The 22,087-nt window shown below is 39.2% G+C and overlaps 1 protein-coding gene and 1 long non-coding RNA gene across 51 annotated transcripts in view; one reads left to right on the forward strand and one right to left on the reverse strand.

The window, feature by feature from the left end:
• Positions 1–22,087, forward strand: part of LOC147844522 (uncharacterized) — a 69,916-nt gene that overhangs the window by 3,000 nt on the left and 44,829 nt on the right. The window lies entirely within an intron of this gene.
• The window catches only part of kif1ca (kinesin family member 1C, a), a 55,807-nt gene continuing 37,739 nt past the window's right edge, over positions 4,020–22,087 (reverse strand). For 9 of the 50 annotated variants that reach the window (XR_015491965.1, XR_015491962.1, XR_015491940.1 and 6 more), the window contains 10 exons: positions 21,665–21,744; positions 21,489–21,583; positions 21,240–21,323; positions 19,912–20,092; positions 17,447–17,519; positions 16,557–16,655; positions 14,104–14,274; positions 11,164–11,541; positions 7,423–9,776; positions 4,020–7,218 (listed from right to left, as the gene is read on the reverse strand). Coding sequence is in view for 10 of the 50 variants with exons in the window: in XM_087254381.1 (XP_087110507.1) it covers positions 8,883–9,776; positions 11,164–11,541; positions 14,104–14,274; positions 16,557–16,655; positions 17,447–17,519; positions 19,912–20,092; positions 21,240–21,323; positions 21,489–21,583; positions 21,665–21,744 (2,055 nt within the window). In the remaining 40 variants the exon portion in view is untranslated. Of the gene's footprint in view, positions 9,777–11,163; positions 11,542–14,103; positions 14,275–16,556; positions 16,656–17,446; positions 17,520–19,911; positions 20,093–21,239; positions 21,324–21,488; positions 21,584–21,664; positions 21,745–22,087 lie in introns of all 50 variants that reach the window. The other 41 variants (XR_015491968.1, XR_015491945.1, XR_015491972.1 and 38 more) reach the window with 14 other exon arrangements.

The raw sequence follows: 22,087 nt of genomic DNA on the forward strand, positions 1-22,087 counted from the left end.
GACCATGACAAAATGGCGGATGTAGTACGTCTGAATTCCATTCATACTTTTCACATTCATACTGTATAAAACAAACTTTTCTAACGGCCGAGTAGTACGTTTAAATTCAAATGCAATACCTACTGAGTAGTAGGCGATTTCGGACGCAGCCAATGACTCTACTTGCGCTCACATTTACACATCTATTTGTATAAATAAGTGTTGGAAAAGCTGCTAACTTTTATAAGCTCCTACTATTTGAAAATTATTTTACAGTACAACCGGTTTCTAATAATTACGTAATATGTGGTCTTTTTCTTTTTTTTATTAATTCATGAAAATATACAGGAATTACCATACTACGTCACACATGATGCCAAAATTAATAGAAAACTTAACTTTTACCGTACACCACACTGCTTTTAATGCCAACTGCAGACGTCTTTGGCTAAAATGGAGCTGAATGGAGCGAGGACCTAATTAAAAATGCTGGACTCTGCTGTTCTCATTTCATATCAGGTAAGTTCATGCTATGCTGAATCATACACATTACTCATGATTGCAGCGGTGATTTCAGCAAAAACTGTTAAATATGGTGAAATAACCTGCGGATACTGAATGCTTAATGAAAGGTAAAAGTGTAAGTGCACATACCCTGCTGTACAGGTGCAGTTTTGCTGTCAGAATGCAGTTGTTTTGCTTGTTGATGGTTACCCAGGCCTTGCACAGCTCCGTCTTCTTTCCTTGTCTTTGGCTAGGCAGAATCTCGGTTTTTAGCCCTGCAAAGTGTTGAATCTGGTAATCATGGAGCATTATTTCTTGCACATGACCACACAGATCAACATTGTTGACATCCAAAGACTTGTAGGCCTTTAACTTCTCTCTTGTAAAATCACTTGGAGTTTCATGAGAGATGTATATTTGGGGCTGGATGCTTGGCCATTTCGTCTTATCCAATATCCATTGGGAGGGTGCTATCTATCGCTAATGAACCTGTCTTCTTCTTCGTGTTGTTTTATGGTGGGTGGCATCCAACTTTAAGGTGCATTACCGCCACCTACTATACTGGAGTGGGAACCAAAATGATTTTGAGACTCATAGGCTGTTTCTCAATATGCGTTCTTCAGCGGTCTTGCGTCCTCGTGTTCTCGTGAAACGTCATCATCAGCTGCCTAAGTTCAGTTCCAATACTCAAGACCGCAAGTACGGAGGACGCATGAAACATCCCGGATGTGTTCTTGATATCGAGGACGCACTGATGCAGACTTGAGCACCGAACTCGCTCTGGAAGTCCCAGAAGTCATTGCGACTGGAGGTGGGAAGCGCAGCATTTTATCTAGACTTATTATTAAAGTTCATAGATATGAATTATTTACTTCAGGAGTTTTCCTAAATGAAACGGTGAAAGTAAACATTACCATGGACATCTTAATAAAGGAATAAACACATTAAGGGTTGTTTGTTTGCTGAAATTCGTATTAAAATCTGTTTTATTTATATTGTGCAATATATATTTATAATGTTTTTATGCAAAGTATATATTTTGAAGAGGGGAAAAACAATAAATCGTTATATGAAGGCTGTAATGTTTAAATAATTTACCATTTAAAACACGTGAAGGTCATGTGACCATCAGGAAGAACGCAGCATCCCATTTCTCAAAGGATGCGTTCTCTGCCCTCGCGGTCTCCTGAGTTCGTTCTTCTGAGGACACCTGGCAAGACTCCACAAGAACACAAGTCCGTTCTCTGCGTTCTTGGAATTGAGAAACAGCCATAGTATATGTTCTGTATATTAGCCGAGTTTGCCCCAAAAATGAAATTAAATTACTATAGCACAATGTTTGACTAAGTATTTGATTTATTTCTATTGTACCCTGCAGTATATTCTTGAATACCTCCCTTTATTTATTATGTTTCTGACAAGACAATGACTTATTATATGATCTACTGATTCTTCTACTAGACAATATTCGCATAACCCAGTTGGATGCTTTCCATTGATATGCAATGCTTCATTTAATCTAGTGTGCCCTAGTCTTAATCTAGATATTGCATTGTCTTCCAACGTACTTCTCCTTCTCCTCTTCATCCTCCCTACTTTCTTCGTCGCTGATATGCAAATTAGTGCGTGATGTCATCTGGCAACATTTGGCTACTTTTCATTGGAAATAGTTGGCAAAACTGTGACACTCTTGTGCGATTTGGTAAACAGCCCCTATATAGGGCGAGGCGGCCATTTTAAAAAGAAAACTCCAATAAGAAAAAAGCATATTATAGGTCTGTAAAATAAACTATTGAAAGTGCTGATGGTTGTGATAGTAACTGTTGTTTTGTTGTCTTAGGTTGTATGAGCTTTATTGCGCTTTTTAAATAAATAAATAAAAAACAAAGCAGCTGCTTGCCATCACGACAGCAATAAGATCGGCCGATCGCTATCACTCCAAAATGGCGGAATCGCAGGGCTGTTGCTGGGTGCTGCTGAAATGGAACGCTCTATTGAGTGACGCCTCTTGGTCATTTTAAGTTTGAACTGAAGCGCTCACACCTCGCGCATGTGCAGTACGGAAGGAATGTTCCATTATTCATGGGGGCCCCAGGTTTTGAAAAGTAATAATAACGTTTAAATCTTAACAGTTATAGACGGGGTTTAACAACAAATGAGAGAAAATGCATAAAAGAGCTACATGATTAATATAGGATTCTTGGCATTGGTCGGGGACCCCTAATTTCCCAGGGCCCTAAGCGGCTGCTTACCTCACTTATTGGTTAAGTCCGCCCTTGTCAATCAGCTCGCAGTAGAAAAAAAAAAAACAAGCCACGCCCACCGTCTTCTCATTTAATATTCCGTTTCTCTAGGAACTGCATCAATACGGAAAAAGGAATGGTAGCAGCATCCCATTTATGCAGAATTTAATCTCTGAGCTTCCAAATTAGGGGCGTATTATTATTATTCAATAATTCAATAATACCATTATTCAATAATTAATTTACTTGTCGGCTTAGTACCTTTATTAATCCGGGGTCGCCACAGCGGAATGAACCGCCAACTTATCCGGCAAGTTTTTTACGCAGCGGATGCCCTTCCAGCCGCAACCCATCTCTGGGAAATACACACCATTATATAACTGTTATTGACAGCGCAGTGGGAAGCACTGTTGCCTCACAGCAAGAAGGTTGCTATTTCAAGCCTCTGTTGGGTGAGTTGGCATTTCTGTGTGGAGTTTGCATGTTCTCCCCATGTTGGAGTGGGTTTCCTCCGGGTGCTCCGCTTTCCCCCCACAGTCCAAACACATGTGCTTTAGGTGAATTGGGTAAGCTAAATTGTCTGTAGTGTTTGTGTGTGAATGAGGGTGTATGGGTGTTTCCCAGTACTAGGTTCATTCCTCTGTGGCGACACTTGATTAATAAAAGGACTAAGCCGAAAAGAAAATGAATGACTATATCTTCTTGTTGTATATAGATCAGTTGACAGAATTCATGAATGCAAAGTCAACTCTTGTGAGTCGCCACTTGTTTCCTATAAGTAGAGATAAAGGGTTAGTTCACACAAAAATCAATTCTGCTAGTAATTACTCATCTAAACCCCATCGCTTGTTATCGGAACACATATTTAGATGAAATCGGCGAGCTCCCTCGTCCTCCATAGACAGCAATGCTTACAACTCATTTAAAGTGCAGAAAAGTACAAAAACATCCACATAAAAGACTCCACGCCTTCAGTGCTTCAATCAAAATATTATTAAGCTATTAGAATACTTTTGTGTGAACACAAAACAAAAATAATGACTTTATTCAACAGTTTGTTTTCTCCTCAGTGTCAGTATATTGCACATATTTAAAAGACGTAATAATATACACCCCCCAAATGTCCGCACACAACTTCCTGTTTAAAAACAAAACACAGGCATCCAAGGTAACATGTCATATGTGCGATATGTGAATACACTCCCTATTTTTCATCAGAAATGGAATTCATTTTGGAAATAATTTAGACATTACTAACTGGGCACTCATGCAAAAACAAAGACAACAATGTGATTAAGATAAAATGATTTATTGTTTCAATAATAGATCATTGTCAGTTGAGGAATATTAATAACAGCACGTCCTAACCTGGTGCAACAAGAATAATCCAGCAAGAAGTCCTTTTTAGAAGTCAACTGTGGCATAAAGAGACAATTCAATAGCCGTTACTTGTGATTTATTCTGCAATGAAACCTCTGATAACAGACTTGATTTCTGAAACAACTCCATATCAGCTATACCGTCCAAAATGAAGTATGGCATTGGCAAGTCTAAGATTTATATAGTACAGTCAGAGTCCAGTATTTGGCTGAATATTGACAAAGTCTGATATAATTTGCAGCTTATTCTGGCGAAAATATCTAAAGTCAAAACAACAAAAATTCCAGTAAGTAAAACGATGCAGGAGTTTATTAAAAAAATGAGTAATAATACAAATAAAATCATGTTATTTGGTTTGTAGTGTATAGCTAACTATGTGGAGCTGGATTTGAACTCTGCTTGTTTAAATTATTAAAAATATTTTAATTTATAGTCATGTGAAAAAGTTAGTACACCCAATGAAATTACAATCTTTCCATTTCATAACAAAAAATAAATAAAAATAGGAGCAGGTCTTAAAGGTGCAGTATGTAGGATTGACATAGTGCTTAGTCTAGTGGTTGTTTGAGGTATTGCAGTTCAAATTCAAAATATTCCCGAGGGTTTTAGTCACCCGGTCACTCCGATGACTCCATACTAGTGTTGTCATGATACTGAAATTTAAAAAAAACGTCCATTTCCGCTAATATTTGATTGGTCGTGAAGGTTATCAGTTCATCAAACTCAGAGCTGTTTATTGAGTGTTACCACTTAAAGCCACGATTCATTAGCGAATTGCTCGTTATCACTGAAAAAAAAAATTATACAAAGATGATTCCTTGGATTTACTCAATTTTTTCACGTTAAGTGGTTGAAAACAATTTATTTGGGCTGAATTTAAACAAACAAATTAAGTTTAGTTTGATTGTTTAAATTCAACACAAATAATTTGTATGCAACTGTTCTGTATGCAACACTTTTTTCAGCGTGTCAGCTTACAGACAAACCCAGTTGATCAATGTGACTTTGAACAGTGCAGTGTCCCTGTATCTGTGTTTACACTCAGTACACAGCGGTGAGTTCGGTGATCTGATGACCTTTACGGCCAATCACAGTCATTTCTTTTAAGCATGTGAACAGAATAGCAAATCAGTTGTTTAAGAATGGGCTCAACAGAGCTCAAATGTTAGAGGAAATGGACATTTTTAAAGTTTCAGTACCGATTGATACCCAATTCCAGTATTGTGCAACCAAACTCAATATGTAACCCTGGGGTGAAATTTCAGGAGTTTTCCGGGAGACAGAAAAATATGGGAGATGGGCGGGAGATGGGTCTGAAATACGGGAGACCCCCGGGAAAGTGTTGGCAGGTGTGAACCCTGGCAACTTTCCGCATGGGAGTCAATTGCTCTAACAAGAAGACTAAAGTCCATGGCCTCTAGAGTCTGTCGCTAGAGCACCTTTTAGAGTCAGAGGAGTGAGGTTCAGCTAAACCGCACTTGACTAGCTGGCCTCTGTTACACTCACCCACCCTAAACCTCACCCCCATCCAGGTCACGGCACCAATCTAACCCCACCGATCCTACACGACCTAAACCGCTCTTAGCTAAAATCCAACCGGTGACTTTCCGCATGGGAGTTGGTTGCTTTAACAAGAAGGGTAAAGTCCATGGCCTCAAGAGTCTGTCGCTAGAGCACTAGCTGGCCTCGGTTACACATACACACGCAGGTTGCCAGATTGACAACACCAACAGAAGCTAGCGTGCCTGATGATCAAGCCTTACGCCTGTTTCACACAGGGCATCAGCATCAACACTTCCCATTCCCTTTGAATGGGTGACGTGCAGTGCTTAATTTGTGAATTGCGAGGTCCCGGAACAGATCAAGGTAACAGATCCGGCATGTTACCAGAGGAAGGAGAGGGTAAGTAAAGTGAAAGTGATCATTGGACGGGGGAGGAGGGCGGTTGAGGAGGGGGGTCGGTAAAATCAGGTGCTGCATCATATTTCAGAGGTGAAATCTCTGAAATCTAAGGTACCGGCACAAATTAAGACCTGGTGATGTCAAACATTACCATACTGAATTGTGGATCTGTCGTTGCTGCGTCACCTGCATTTCTTGCTAAAAAAGTTTTCATAAAAAATTTCTCAACTTTAAGCGCCAACGGAAGCGTCAGCCAGTAAGATTGTTTTATGCAAATACCCCAGCTCAGACAGTAGCCAATTGCGGTATAATTTCATTGATTGACACTGCTATGAGGATCGCGTCAGCATCAAGAGTTGGTGCTAACGCCTTGTGTGAATGTACTGTTACACTGCAAGCCACTCAGCTAATGTTTACATTTATAATGCTGCGTTCACCCCAGGTGCGGATGAAGCCTCAAGCTCAAGTCATTTACATGTTAAGTCAATGCAATGACGTGAGTAGACATCCTGCAGTGCGTTTTGCGTGAATGAGGCAGCGCGAATGAAGCGGCGCGAGTTGAGCATTTTGCGCATTTGAATCACTTTAGTCAGAAAATCGGAACTTCAGCAGACATTCGCGCCGCATTAACTAATCAGAAGCTTGCTCTTGTAGGGGCGTGATTATGATGTAAAGCTTGTTGTTGGTGTCCCAAGGAGAAATCCTCTTTCCGACACCGGACAACAGTTGATCAAACTGTGCGCGGCTCAGTCCGAAGCACTGCTGAAAGCTTCCATCATCCAGGTAGTTTCTGGAGGACTTGATGAACAGGGCTGGGTGCACCTCTGAAAGGATCTAGTTGACGGCGCTGAACGAATTTACGCAGTTTTTTAAGCCTTTATAAAAGCACAGCTATTCTCTCTATAAAATCCACGTTGGCTATACAGCAACGAAGCTAGAGTCGCCGGGCAGAAAGAAGCGATGCCCATGACCTGAACCTGCATCTATTATGAAGCAAATTTGACGTGCGAATTAAGCGAGTAATCTCAAAATGTTTACTATTTCGCACGATTTATCCGCATCTGGTGTGAACGCAGTATAGCATTTGTATCATTTGTCAATTTAAAAACTCCCTCTGTCTTGTCTGTGTGTCATTTCAATGTCTGCCCTTTCCATAGGAGGTCACAGTTCCACACGACAGCAAATCATTTAATAGCTTAGTCCAGGGGTGCTCAATCCTGTTCCTGGAGATCTACCTTCCTGCAGAATTCAGTTGCTACCCATATCAAACACACCTGAACCAATTAATTAGGACCTGAACACCACTTGATAATTACAGGCAGGTGTGTTTGATATGGGTTGCAACTGAAATCTGCAGGAAGGTCGATCTCCAGGAACAGGATTGAGCACCCCTGGCTTAGTCAAAGTCCAGAGCTCATCCTGACTGAAACGCTTTGCAAAAAACTTTCATGCAGAAAATGAGAACTTCAACTCACTGCTGCTAAAAGTGGACCTACAGACATCTGAATCATAGGCTGCCTTCAGGCTGTCATCCCTCTATCTTTCTATCTTTGGTAAATAAATAATGACCCACTTTGAGATGTTGTGTGTTGTCCGTTTGAGGTTTTATCTTCGAGATTTTAAGACCTGCCAAGGACCATATTGTCCTGATATGGACATGCAATTCAAGTCTCCTACCTTGTTCACATGACTATGTCACTAAATGTAGCTAAATAAATCAATCGATCTGTTGCCTTGCTGTAGCAAAACATTGTCCGCGTGATTGCACCTCAACAGGGAAGGATTGTTGTGGATCCTCACCAAGATTATCATCTTGTACATGTGATTAAGAGGTAAAAGTCTCAGGCACTTCAATTGTTTGCAGTTAACTATTTAAGGCTGGGGTGACCGAAGTCGCTCCTGGAGGGCCGGTGTCTTGCTGACTTTAGCTCCAATTTGCTTCAACACACCAGCCTGGAAGTCTCTAGTATACCTTGCACAGGCATGTCCAAACTCAGTCCTGGAGGGTCGATGTCCTTCAAATTTTAGTTCCAACGCCAATCAGACACACCTGGGCTAGCTAATGAAGCTTTTACTAGGCTTTCTAGAAACATCCTTGTAGGTGTGTTGAGGCAAGTTGGAGCTAAAATCTGCAGGACATCGGCCCTCCAGGACTGAGTTTGGACACCCCTGACCTAGTAACAGCTTGATTAGCTTGTTCAGGTGTGTTTGATTAGAGTTGGAGGTAAACTCTCCAGGACACCGGCCCACCAGGACCGAGTGTGGACATCCGTGATTTAAGGATTACATATCCCACGTCCTTTCTTAATCTCTAAACTACAGAACAGACGGTTTATAAAATACATGCCCCTCAGGATCCAAGAATAAAACAACACATAGGATATAAAACACCAACAATAAAAAAGGCAGCATTCAAAGCAGTTATAAGCCTGAGGGCTGAGGAATCCTAAAATTCTTTGGCGTTTCAGCAGGCACGATGTAAAATCCTCAGATAGTTTCATAGGCCGCACACTTCTCGGGCCTTGACGTCAACATTGCAGTGCAGTGTGCATTAAAGGAGCTTAACTCTCTTGCAAATACACACCCTTCCAATTTATACCCTACTTATATACAGTATACATCAGGATAACGTATAGATATGTGCGCACATAAAACACTCGTAAAGCACTGTAGGTGCAGGTATGAAAACCGCAATATGTACATAAAAACCCGGCTGCTTAAAATGTTTTGTCTGTTATTGCACTAAGGAGATTCTCCAACTTTCTGGACGCTCCCATCATCAGAAAACCCTTCCACGACAAACCACAACACCACATCCGAGGGTCCGAAGAGTCAGGAACGACGCACAAGAACAATCAGATTAAGAGCTTAAAATCAGGTCTCCATTGGTGTGCTACTGCAATCCGGGACTGATGGTGGATTGGGATAGCCTACGGACACATATTGGGTCACTTCCGGATGATAGTCCTGTTTAGAAGAGATCTGGTAGTGGTTGTACTCCGAGTTGGGGTGTTTGTAGAGACCTTGTCTGCTTTGGTTGTAGTTGTGCTGGAATCCGTCTCCAGCAGACTGGTCTGAAACAAAACCGGGATTGTACCAAGTGTAGCGCGCTCGACCCTGCTTGTGCTGCATTTGGACTGATCCGCTGTCCCTGTGTTCTGCGTTTCCAGCTTGATCACTAGTTAAATATCCATCAAAGGGATTTCGTCCTCTATTTCGAGAGCGTTGTCTGTTCCCCCAGTTTCCGTAGCCTCTGTTTCCATGATTGCGTCTTTGTTGGTGATGATTATTCGGCCACTGTGGTTTCGGTGAAGGAGAGGATTGGAAAGTGTGAACTTCATCTGTATTTAGGGAAGACTGTGCTGCTGGTTCTTGGTTTCCACAAGGGCCCCAATTGAAGCCTCGGTGTTGGGGATTATTCTTAAACGGGAACTGTAGTTTCCTATCTTGTGGAGGCAGAAAGCGTCCAGTTCCTGGTAGGAAAGGCCCATTGGGGTTGCGAGAGGGTTGAGAATTGAACGATGGATTTGATGGTCGAGAGGATGCTGTGTTGAACGGGTTATTCTGAGAGTGTCCCGAGGGCGGTGTGTAGAGCGCATTGTTTGGCTGATTGTTGGCTCCTTTGCGGCGTTTTGGGTCGTGGTATTTTTCTGGATACTGCCAGCGATGGCGACCGCGCCGGTACCCAGAATCCTCATTTCGTCTGTTGACTTGTGCTGTCGGTTCTTCAACCCTGGCCCCACCAAATTCAACATCTTCATCATCTCCCTGAAATAAAAAAATGAAATCTTTACATGAGCTTAAAACATAGTGATAATGATGTGCCTGAAAAACGATAAACACGCTTGTATGCACTGGAGCTTTGCTATGATCTCTTGAATGGATTCTGAATTTAGTTTTTAACAGCATATGGTGATGTACGCTTTACAAACAGCATTACTCTGAGTCCAATTCTTTCCAAATACCCCTTGAACGTAAAATAATCATTAATAAAGTTAGGAAAGGTTTATGCATATTACAAGAGTTTACAGTGAGCTGTGTTTACATTAATCATCTCGACATGAAAGCCAACTTGCATAACTAAGCCAAATAGACAAGCTCTTCCTTGTGAGCATTAAAAACTAGAACTAGAGCACAGTCCGCTGCTATAACTAGCCTAAAGCGCCGTCTGCTGTTAAAACTAGCCTAGAGCACCGACTGCTGTTAAAAACTGGATTAAAGCACAGTCTGCTGTTAAACGCTAGCTTAGAACGCCATCTGCTGTTAAAAACTAGCCTAGAGCACTGTCTGCTGTTAAACGCTAGCCAAGAGCACCATCTGCTGCTAAAACTAGACTAGAGTGCCATCTGCGGTTAAAAACTAGCCCAGAATGCCGTCTGCTGATCAAAAACTAGCCTAGAGCGGCGTCTGCTGATCAAAAACTAGCCCAGAGCACCGTCGGCTGATCAAAAACTAGCCTAGAGCGGCGGCTGCTGATCATAAACTAGCTTAGAGTGCCGTCTGCTGTTAAACACTAAGCTACAGAGCCGTCTGTTGCTAAAAACTACCCTAGAGCTCCGTCTATTGTTATAAACTAGCCTAGAGCACCATCTTCTTTTAAAAATGCAGCCTAGATCTGCGGCTGTTGTTTAAAAACTAGCCCAGAGCACAGTCTCCTGTTAAAAATTAGCCTAGAGTGCCATCTAGTGTTAAAAACTAACCTAGAGCGCCGTCTGCTGTTAAAAATTAGCCTAGAGTGCCATCTAGTGTTAAAAACTAACCTAGAGCGCCGTCTGCTGTTAAAAATTAGCCTAGAGTGCCATCTAGTGTTAAAAACTAACCTAGAGCGCCATCTACTGTTATAAACTAGCCTAGAGCACCATCTTCTTTTAAAATGCAGCCTAGATCTGCGGCTGTTCTTTAAAAACTAGCCCAGAGCACATTCTGCTGTTAAAAATTAGCCTAGAGTGCCATCTAGTGTTAAATACTAACCTAGAGCGCCGTCTGCGGCTAAAAACTAGCCTAGAGCACAGTCTGCTGTTAAAAATTAGCCTAGAGTGCCATCTAGTGTTAAAAACTAACCCAGAGCGCCGTCTGCTTTTAAAAATAGCCTAGAACGCCTTCTGCTGTTAAAACTAATTGTATTTTAGGCTTGTTTTCTTAATATATGTGTTACCTTAACATCAACTGGGAATATCTTCTCCATCTTCACCATGCGATCCCTCAGTGATCGGATTTCCTCGTCCTTCATATTATTCTGCAGCTTCACCTCCTGCAGAATGTCAGTCAGTTTGTCGATATGAGCCTTGAGGTCTCCCATATCGGTCTTTCCTCCTTCACTTCCTCCTACAGCTGCTGCTGCTGCAATTCTGTCCTCCCTGTCTCCCTCTTCTTCCCCAATGCCCACAGTCTCACATACATCCTTGGCCACACTTTTCCAGGTCTCTCTCTCCTGAGGGTCTTTCTGGCAATATGTCCGACAGAGCTCCTTCATTCTGACAATAGCCAAGGCCTCGATCTCTTGGCGCGTGTGCTTAAAATCCCCAAGTGCAACCTTAAGAAGCAACAAAGAGATATGCTTTATTAATGTCAACTTCTGGTCATATGATCTAGTGCCCAAACGCGGTCTTTGAGGGCCTAAAAGAAACATCATCTTTGAGGTGAATTGTCATTGAAATGCTCTTGAAATGTACAGTATCCTGGCATGTTTGCATCAATTAGGTCAGCTTGGTGACTGCTATTGACTTAATGGCCCGTTTCCACTGAGTGGTACAGTACGGAACGGGTTACCTTTATAAGGCTTGCGTTTCCACTGCCAAAAGGGTACCAATGGTGTACGACAAAGTTTCAGACAACGTCATTTTTACTCAAGGAAATGTCAAAGTAAAGCCGTATAGGTTGTTCACATATCATACGAGAAGCACTTCACAAAGGCTTTATACATTTAAATACTTCTGTATAAATGTTCATTACTAACCTTCCAATGAACATGATTTGATTATAACTGCAGATCAATGATGTGAAATAGCCTGCTGTAAATGCAACCTATATGAACACATACAGACCCTTACAGTCTTCAATATGTCACCAACTACAGATAAACTACACACAGCAGACATTTAGTCCTTATTTGGGTACAAAAACAACACGAAATTTAGCCCACAGTCAGAGCAAACCTCTCATCTGTATATTTAATCTTCACCAGCACATGTAACCACTGTTGGAGAGTATTTCCATCATTCCCAGTTCATAATAGTCCAGAAGGTGATGATAATAATAAAACAAAGTGAAATTGAAACCGCTCGCTCTTAAAACAACAACAGGACACGGTAGATTTTCTTCTTCTTGGCTTTGTGTTTGTTCATCAAGACGACAACCAGGTTTGTTTGAGCTCGGGTCGAACAGGGCTCGTTATTATATGTATATATTATTATGGTGTAATGTCTCGGCTGTGTTTTTAAAAATGGTGGCTCCTTTGTTTCATTTTCCTGCTTCTGTGAGTGACGTATCTATGTAAACCAACAGTGTTCAGCTACGCGTCTCACTCTGCCTTTTGGTACCCTTTTGTCATGCTAGGTACCCTTAAAAGGTATCCATAAAGTGGTACTGTACATTCATTTTTAGGCACCTTTAAACAGTGGAAACAAAACCGAGCTGTACTGTACCACTCAGTGGAAACGGGCCATAAGTGACTGCAAGTTAACGACAGGAAAAGACCAGTACGAACTCTGTCTATATATATATATATATATATATATATATATATATATATATATATATATATATATATATATATATATATATATATATATATATACACGCAGTTGAAGTCAGAATTATTAGCCCCCCTGAATCATTAGCCCCCTTGTTTATTTCCCCCCATTTTCTGTTTACATAATAGTTTTAATAACTCATCCCTAATAACTGATTTGTTTTATCTTTGCCATGATGACAGTTAATAATATTTAACTACATCTTTTCAAGACACTTCTATACAGCTTAAAGTGACATTTAAAGGCTTAACTAGGTTAATTTGGCAGGTTATGGTAATTAGGCAAGTTATTGTATAACGATGGTTTGTTCTGTAGACCATTGAAAAAATATGTAGCTTAAAGGGGCTAATAATTTTGTCCCTAAAATGGTGTTTAAAAAATTAATAACTGCCTTTATTCTAGCCGAAATAAAACAAATAGAAGAAAAAATAAGAAAAAATATTATCAGACACACTGTGAAGATTTCCTTGCTCTGTTAAACATCATTTGGGAAATATTTAAAAAAAGAAATAAAAATTTAAAGGAGGGCTAATATTTCTTCAACTGTATATATATGTATATATATATATATATATATATATATATATATATATATATATATATATATATATATATATATATATATATATAAGAAAGCATATTTACTCTTAATTGACTCTGAAATATACTAAAATATAAAATATATACTAAAATGAAATATATACTGAAATATATAAATAAATAATTATAATAAAGCAAGTGAGTCTTTAAGAGCTCTTCCAGTAGCTTCAATATTGACAGTATATCCCCATTTCAGAATTTCCTTAATTCTCCCACCAAAGTCAACCACACTTATACTGTCAAAGCTTCGTTACTTAACACACCTCATTCAGATTATCAGCTGGTTAACAGAGGGACCAGTGAACTGATCCATGTGTGTCAAATAAGAAAGGCATATAAAATGAGCTGGGGGGTGGTGGGGTGGAGGAGGACCAGAATTGGGAATCACTGATTTTACTGAGGAACCTAGCCATTTAATACTATTTTATACATTTGCATTAAAAGTATAAATGATGCTTAAAACTAGAAGAATGTATAGTTATGGCAATTGCACTTAACCATGTTGCAATATTGTTGTTTATTTTCCTATTTACAGTGTAGCCCAAATAGCTATTTTGTGACTAGCCAATCAGATTTGTGCTCGTCATTTAAAGAAATCTCCAGCCATTTCTCTCTGTGTGTGTGTGTGTGTGTGTGTGTTATGCATCAGACAATCTGTAGACGACCCATCAGAGAGTAAATCTACCATGGCATGTTTAAAATTAGTCTCTCAATTAAGACTTTTAATTTGACTTGAATTGCACCTCATAGCAGATCTCTTTAACAGCCTGTGTGCGCAGCTCCTCGACGCTGAGTCTTTGTTTGGACTCCTGGGTGGCGGGTATGCGGCGGCGCTGGGGGATCTGATACACACGCAGCGGCTCTCTCCGCTTCCCGCTGCTGGGCAAACCGCACTTCTTCACGATCGACTGCATCTGCAAACATTGCACAAGAACAGAATGACTTCCTGAGCAGCGTCAGAAATAAACAGTCTATCCAATATCCTAAGCGGATCAGAATTAAAGTCTCAAAATGAACTTTTACAGGGGCCGTTTGATGCTTTATGTTCTTTTTGCATGTAGGAAATATCGGACCAATCTCATGAGAAAACGTAACTATTTTACGTATTGTCAAAAAAAAAGAGGCTAATTTGAAAAAATTCATACAACTTGAGAACGTATGATGTTAAAAAGATGGCAGGGCCCCTTATAGCCCCAAACCCCAACCCTATAGCTACCCCTTACTGGGGAATGAGCAAATCAAAATAAAATGTACCAATGAGACTGTACAAATGAATACGAATAAGCTAAATTTTTTTTTTTATTAAAGTTACGAATTGCATTGAGATATGTTGGAAATATGCAAGATTAAAGAGCTGATAGTCTTCCCTAAGATGAATTTATTATTTTTATATAGAGATTTAAAGCCTAAAACACATCGAGACTAGTTTGCCATTAATATTTCAAGATTTGAAAAATTAGCATAACGTTTTGCAAATGAAAGTGTTTGTGTTCACAATAACTTTAAGCCTAAAATAAATATTATGGTTCGTAGTGATTATAGTAAGGGGTTTGGCCAATCACAACTCACAGGGTCAGCTGGCCAATCAGAGAACACTGGGCGTGAAAGCGTGGCTTTTTCTTTTTTTATAGATACCACACAACTTAATCTGAGCATTTCAGACAGACTGTGAACAGAGGTGCTGCAACAATGTACAGTATGCGGAAAACATTTAAGGGAGTTAGTGTTAGGGCCTATTCTAGTACACACAATAAAAGAAAATATGGATCACATGGCCATTTTAAAACAATTTTAAGTCTGTATCTATATTTATCTAATTTATAGCCCTCCTGAGTTATTAGCCCCCGTTTATTTCTTTCCCCAATTTCTGTTAAACAAAGAGAAGAATTTTTCAACACATTTCTAAACATAATAGTTTTAATAACTCATCTCTAATAACTGATTTATTTTATCTTTGCCATGATGACAGTAAATAATATTTTACTAGATATTTTTCAAGACACTTCTAATCAGCTTAAAGAGACATGTAAAGGTTTAACTAGGTTAATTAGGTTAACTAGGTTTGGGTAATTAGGCAAGTTATTGTATGATGATGGTTTGTTCTGTAGACTATCGGAAAAAAAATATAGCTTAAAGGGGCTGATAATATTAACCTTAAATGGTTAAAAATAATGTAAAACTGCTTTTATTCTAGCCGAAATAAAACAAATAAGACTTTCTCCAGAAGAAAAAATATTATCAGACACACTGTGAATAATAATAATAAAATAAATAAAAATCAAAGGGGGCTAATGATTCTGACTTCAACTGTGTGTATATATATATATATATATAGGGGTATCAAAAAAAATTGTTGTTTCTTCGGTGTACTGCGATACAGATGAGGACAATTCGGTATTGGTTCAGTAATAATCATAACCGGTTAATATGTACTGACATAATTTATCTCTTATGTGCTATGTTGCCGTAGCTTACTATGGCGAGGGAGGCAAGCGCGAGTATTTACAACGCTCCAACTACTTAAAAAAATGCAGAAACTGTGCACAATTTCACTGTGTGTGGGTTTGCTGGACAGTCATTCACTGACATTCACAGCAGAAGCCACTATTTCACTGCGTTTGAGAAAATAAAAGTAAACTCCACTTCTTTCTTTCTTTCTTTCTTTCTTTCTTTCTTTCTTTCTTTCTTTCTTTCTTTCTTTCTTTCTTTCTTTCTTTCTTTCTTTCTCTCACTGTGGCCCAATTGACCTGCTGGCGTGACTTCTCCTCTCCTCATGACTATTACAGTGATTCTTCTGGATACAGACACCGAGTCTGTAGGGGGGCTAATAATTCTGACTTCAACTGTAAATAGATGTATATACACACACACATGCACGCACGCACGCACGCACGCACACAAGCCAATCATTAAAAGTCAGTACCTGGAGTGTAGAGTAGTTCATTATAAATGTGATTGCCTCTGTGTTGTGTGTTTAGTGACATAAGGACACAAACTGGCGTAACAATGACAAAGAGGACATTGCCCATTTTTCAAAAAGCTTATAAATAATACAGAAGTAGTTTTACAGAAGTAGGTTACTGTAAAGGGTAGGGTGACAAAAAACCGTTTATACAGTATAAAAACTATTACATCAATGAAACGTCCCTATTATATAAAAAAACTCTGTGTTTGAGTGTGTGCATGTGTGTCTGACCTTGTTGGCAGGTAGTTTTTCTCTGAGAGAAGAGATGAGTCTCCAGCTCTCCTCACAGGATCTCTTATCAGAATCATCTCCGCTGTCTGAATCTGCATACTACACACAGACAGAAAAAGGCAGTGTTTACATATTAGCTTGGTGACAAAACCAAGACCAATCTGAAGCAATTCTGTACACCATGTTAATAATACTTTACATGCAAAGCACACTGGGTAATAAACTTATCATGTTAGCATGAAGTCGTTGAAAATTGTTGCATAACAATGCGTCAAGAACCAATCTTTGGAATGAGGAGATCATATGTAGATCTGAATGCAAATCAGTTTTGTTTACATCTTGTGGGATCTTGGATCAGCCACTTTTTCTCATAGAAACACAAACTTACATTCTCATACACTTACATTCCTAACATTCTCAAAATAGGCTGAATCTGGAGAATTGATTATAAACTAGACTGAAATGTTGAAGTGGAATAAATCTACTTTTGCTCATGCTGAATCATTTAAATGAGAGACATAAATGCAAAACTACTTAAAAAAACTAGACTCTGCACACCGCCTATATTCCTATTAAAATCTCAGTGCTACGCAAGTATTTTACCATAGCAGATGCTAATAACATCCTATTTGTTCAAGCAAACAAAAACAACACCTTCTGGGGAATTTGTGGAAAGTATTAATAATAAAACAGAAGTTGGTTTTTATCTTATATTATTACAAGTTATGCCTGAAAGACAATCAGGCATTTCACAGCTCATTTTAATGCATACATTTTTGGATGCATTTAAAATGTTTAATGTTCATCTTGGCTTTTTTATTAATGGATTTTATGCAATATACAAAAACATGCATTAAAATACACATACAAATAGTACTGTTTCTACTTACCAGCCTCTGTTGTTCCAGTATCTGGTCGGCCTCTTCCTTCTCTTTACGGTACTGATTCTCAAGGTCTTGTAGTCTGAGAAAGACAGAGCGGACATTAGCAAGAAAACACCTGATGGGGAAAATAAAAGGAGTTGAAAGCAGATTTATATGGATTCTTGCTGGTCTGGAAGGTTGATCAGGGGTGCGTTTCCCAAAACCACTGTTAGCCAACTAAGGTCACAAGCGTTGTCGTTACAAACATAGTTTGTTGATTTGCCGTTTCCCAAATTCATCGTTGCAACAAACATTCGCAAACTACGTTGCAAACTTACACCTCTGGAGCTGTAGAAACATAGTTCTTGGCTGTGTGCTATTCCCACTTATAACATTTAAACTGGGAATGATTTAAAATAAATAAAAGCATTAGGGTCATCTCTCTTAGATCTAATTTGCTTTCAAAGTATTTTTACAGTTCAGTTTTAGCGATCTTCATGTTTACAATTGTGCACTTTGAAAACATTGATGTCATTTTGAACACAGCCTCATGATGAAAGCTATAGGTGAGCTGTTATTTAAAAGTGGAATTTATGTTACGTCTCCAAAGCTTGTGAAAACAAAAACACAGCATACGTTCATGCTTTTAATTAATAGTAGGTTATTTATTAAGTATCTGTACTGTATATGGGTCTGTTGGTTAGAACATTTCTGCAGTGGTTTACATGTGTCAAATTGTAAAAGTAGACTTTTCAAGAAATAAACAATAAATAAACTATATCCTACTTAATAATAATAATATTAATAATTAATATTATTAATATCATTTTTAAAGTAGGATTTTTTTTATGTCCTAATAAATAATAAATATTAAATTTAATTTCTTCATAAATGATTTATATATGATGAAAACACGTGTTCGCTTTTGTAAGTGATTTTATGTTAATAAACTTGAAGTAATGAAGTAATATGTAATGTTCTCAATAATATTTGTAAAGCGAACACAGGCCCTATATGTGACATTTACATATATTAAAATTATTAGGGAATGCGAGTGCATGTTTTTCCAAAACTAATATTGGATTGTTTTTAAATGCATGTGCGTGTAAAACAATATAATTTGCACAAAGAAATGATGGGGATCTTCTCTAAAGTTGTAACTCCACCCTGTTTAAAGCATCATTATGGGTGTTTTACGTTATAACTAAAGTGGTTCAAACGATGGATCTGCGACAGAGAAACTACGGGTTTTGGGAACTTTTTCGTCACTACATCGTTCTTTTCCCAACCGATGCATCGTACTATGATAGTTCAGCCGCGAGTTACGTCGTTGTTTGGGAAACGCACCCCAGATGGACTGTCCACTAGTCTTGCTGATGTCTAAACTTATTTGATGAAAAGCTTTTATTTTTTCTATGGTTTCTTTTTTTTTTCCAGCTTGACTTTTTATTTTTAACTTTGGATGATTGTGCAACTAGTTGACTAGTAGTCAGTTGTGATGAATCAAGCTGGTATAAACTGTACTCTTCGGTTTGTTTATCATTGGCTAAGATCAAGAAATTCAACCCCTAAATGGAAAAAATACATTTATTTTGGTCACGTGACATCATGAACCATTTTAAACAAAATGTTAAGTGAAGTTTAATTTTAAACTAATTTCGAGAGGAGCATGTGCTCATGGTTGACCCAGCTAGTCCACATTAGCTAATTATGATCCTCCAATCAAAGGATCCCAAATCACTATATATATCCTCCATTTCCTTTCTACAACTATCTTCGACTGGAAGAAACCCCCCTCCTCCTCCTTTATTCAGAATGGGCGGCACGGTGGCCCAGTGACTAGTACTGTTGCCTCACAGCAAGAATACCTATGGCGTTGGGTCCTCACTGAGCCATCTGGTATTTCTGTGTGGAGTTTGCATGTTCTCCCCGTGTCCGCGTGGGTTTCCCCTGGGTTCCTACCACCATCCAAATGTGCTCTATATTATAGATAAAATAAGCCTAAACCTTTTTTATAATGTCTTACTCTCAGGAAGTTCACCTTGGCCTCAGCAGTGGGTGAGTTTGAGATAGACCTAAGCTCAATCTCCCCTCATCCTGCAAAAGGGGGGGGGGAGCCCTGGACTCGAGGATCCCTTGAGCTCAGGGCTCTCTCCCGGGACAGCATGCCAAACAAGCCATGTATAAATCATGAGCTAAGTGTGAACTCTTGAAATGCATTTGCATACCCATCTAGCAGATGCAAGTGTTGGAAATGTGTCACAACTGTAACTGGTAGTATTAAAATTGTTAATAATTAAAATCAATGAAATGAAATGAAAGCGAAGGTGTGAAAACTTGCTAACTGTCATTCAAAAAACTGCAGAAAACTTGTTTAAAAATGTTTAATCCACTTCAAATCTTGATTGTTACTGTACATTCAGAAGTTTATTCATGTTTACTTTGTGCTATATCAGCTGACACGTATTAATAACTCAAGTTAGTGGGTTCACCTCTTCTCCATCTCCTGCTTTATATCGATGCCTTGTTTCTCCAGCAGCTCTTTCTGTGCATAGCTCCAGTCCACCGGCTCCCCCTGCTGCTCCTGTGTGGCGCTGCGCTCTCTCTCTAATCGGGCCTGCTCAGGGTGGTTAAACCTGAACACATGGTTCTTCCCCATCACTATACGGTTACCTACACAAGCACAGCACATGATTAATCAAGATTTAAAGTATGCTGGGAATGTCATACAAACAGACTACTACTGCAGTACACACAACTGCCAGTATCTTATTTGGAATGAACTGCGGCCTAAGTTTCATATAAAAGCACTGTTGAAATAACAGCAAGCGGATTGTTTTGCAAGGCTTGTGCTGTAGTAATTATTAGAGCTGTGAACCTACACTAGTCTCACGGTTCGGTTACGATTATCATGCCATCGATTCGGTTCAATTCGATATTTTGGTGCATTGACGGTGCTTTTCATACACAGTTTTATATTTTCTTCACAGCAACATTTCTTGTATTAAAATGTATGAATATATTTATATTTATATACTATTTGTAATACAATTTTGTCATTTAATACAAACAGTCAGATATATAAACTGTAACTTTAAACAAAACGAGCATTTAGCAAATAATATAAACAAATATCCAGCTCAATTTCTGATCCTTGTCTAGTTCTCTTACACCTCTTTGATTGGTCACACCCTCAACAAAAACGGTTGCGATTGGCTCTTGCGCGCTGTGCTCTTCACAGATGAGTGATGCTGATAAGCAGCAGGCGGCAGCGGCGATCTCACAGCTGATGCATGATAGACACGGTGGAGAAAACTGCAGACACGCGCTCGTTTCTGTATGCAAAATTAACGATGTAAAACAGCCGAGAAGAGAAGACAAACCACGCCAGCAGGTCAAATGGGCCACTGTGTGTGTGTGAGAAAGAGAGAGAGAGAGAGAGAGAGAGAGAGAGAGAGAGAAATGGAGTAGGCTACTTTCATTCTCTTGATCTCAGTGAAATAGGGGCTATTGTTGTATATGTCACTGAAAGACTGATCCAGCAAACACACACACAGCAAAATTGTGCACAGTTTATGAGTTTTAGGTAGTTAGAGCGTTGTAAATACTCGCGATCGCCTCCCTCGCGACAGAGCGCATATGAGGTAAATGACGTCAGTAATAACCGGTTATGATTATTACTGTACCGATACCGAATTGTCCGCGTCTGCATCACGGTGCACCGAAGAAACGATTCATTTTGACACCCCTAGTAATTATCACTTACTTTCAATTGAGAACAGGTATAAAAATACATTGAAACCTGCACTGAAATACTCGCCTTGTTTGAGCACAACACCTTCAGTGACCTGTTTGCCATTGACATACGTCTCCGCTCCAACTAACGGCTCCAAAGTTACCACCACTGCAGGAAAACACACACAACATAAAAAAATATGAAAGAAAACACTTAGTCTTTGTAATAACCAGACACCACTTGCTGAGGTAGACCAATAGACATATAAGAAACAAGTGTGTATATGTCCAAATGTAATTCAGTCAATTAAATGGATGCCGTGACTGTTCTCACCCTCATTATTCTCATTGATTTCACTACAGAAGACGCAGTGCAGCTCCTTTATGAACTGACCACTGAGGCGAATATCCACATCCTCTTGACCAACCCTGTAACACACAGACAGACACAAGATGAGACACAATAAACAGGAAAGTAGAATCAGTCCTGCAGACTCACGCACTGCTCACCTGGTGACTCCATCTTTAATATAGTAGATCAGACACTCAGACATCAGAGGATCCTCGTTCAGGTTCACCAGGTGAGGCGTCTGGGGAGAAAACACAAGCTCAAACACCTGGACCCATTTCTGGATCTAATAAAAAGTAATAAAACCGTGCATATGTTTTGTGCACAGGTTGTCATTAGATTTTTAAGTAAATTAATTTTTATTTATATTGTATAAAAGGTTCTGCATTAAGTACACAGTTTATGATTTTATTAAATTAGGGCTTGGTGATAAAATCAATATTTATCGACTGAACAATATCCATATCAATACCGCAAAAAAACAAACAAAACAAACAAACAAACAAACATTAAGTTTCGGCATGAAGGCTATTATTTTATTCAAATGGGACCGCTGAGCCCGCCTTGGAAGCAATGCCAATAAG

Source organism: Danio rerio, chromosome 5 (genome assembly GCF_052040795.2).
Source record: "Danio rerio strain M-AB ecotype USA chromosome 5, GRCz13ab, whole genome shotgun sequence".
NCBI lineage: Eukaryota > Metazoa > Chordata > Actinopteri > Cypriniformes > Danionidae > Danio > Danio rerio.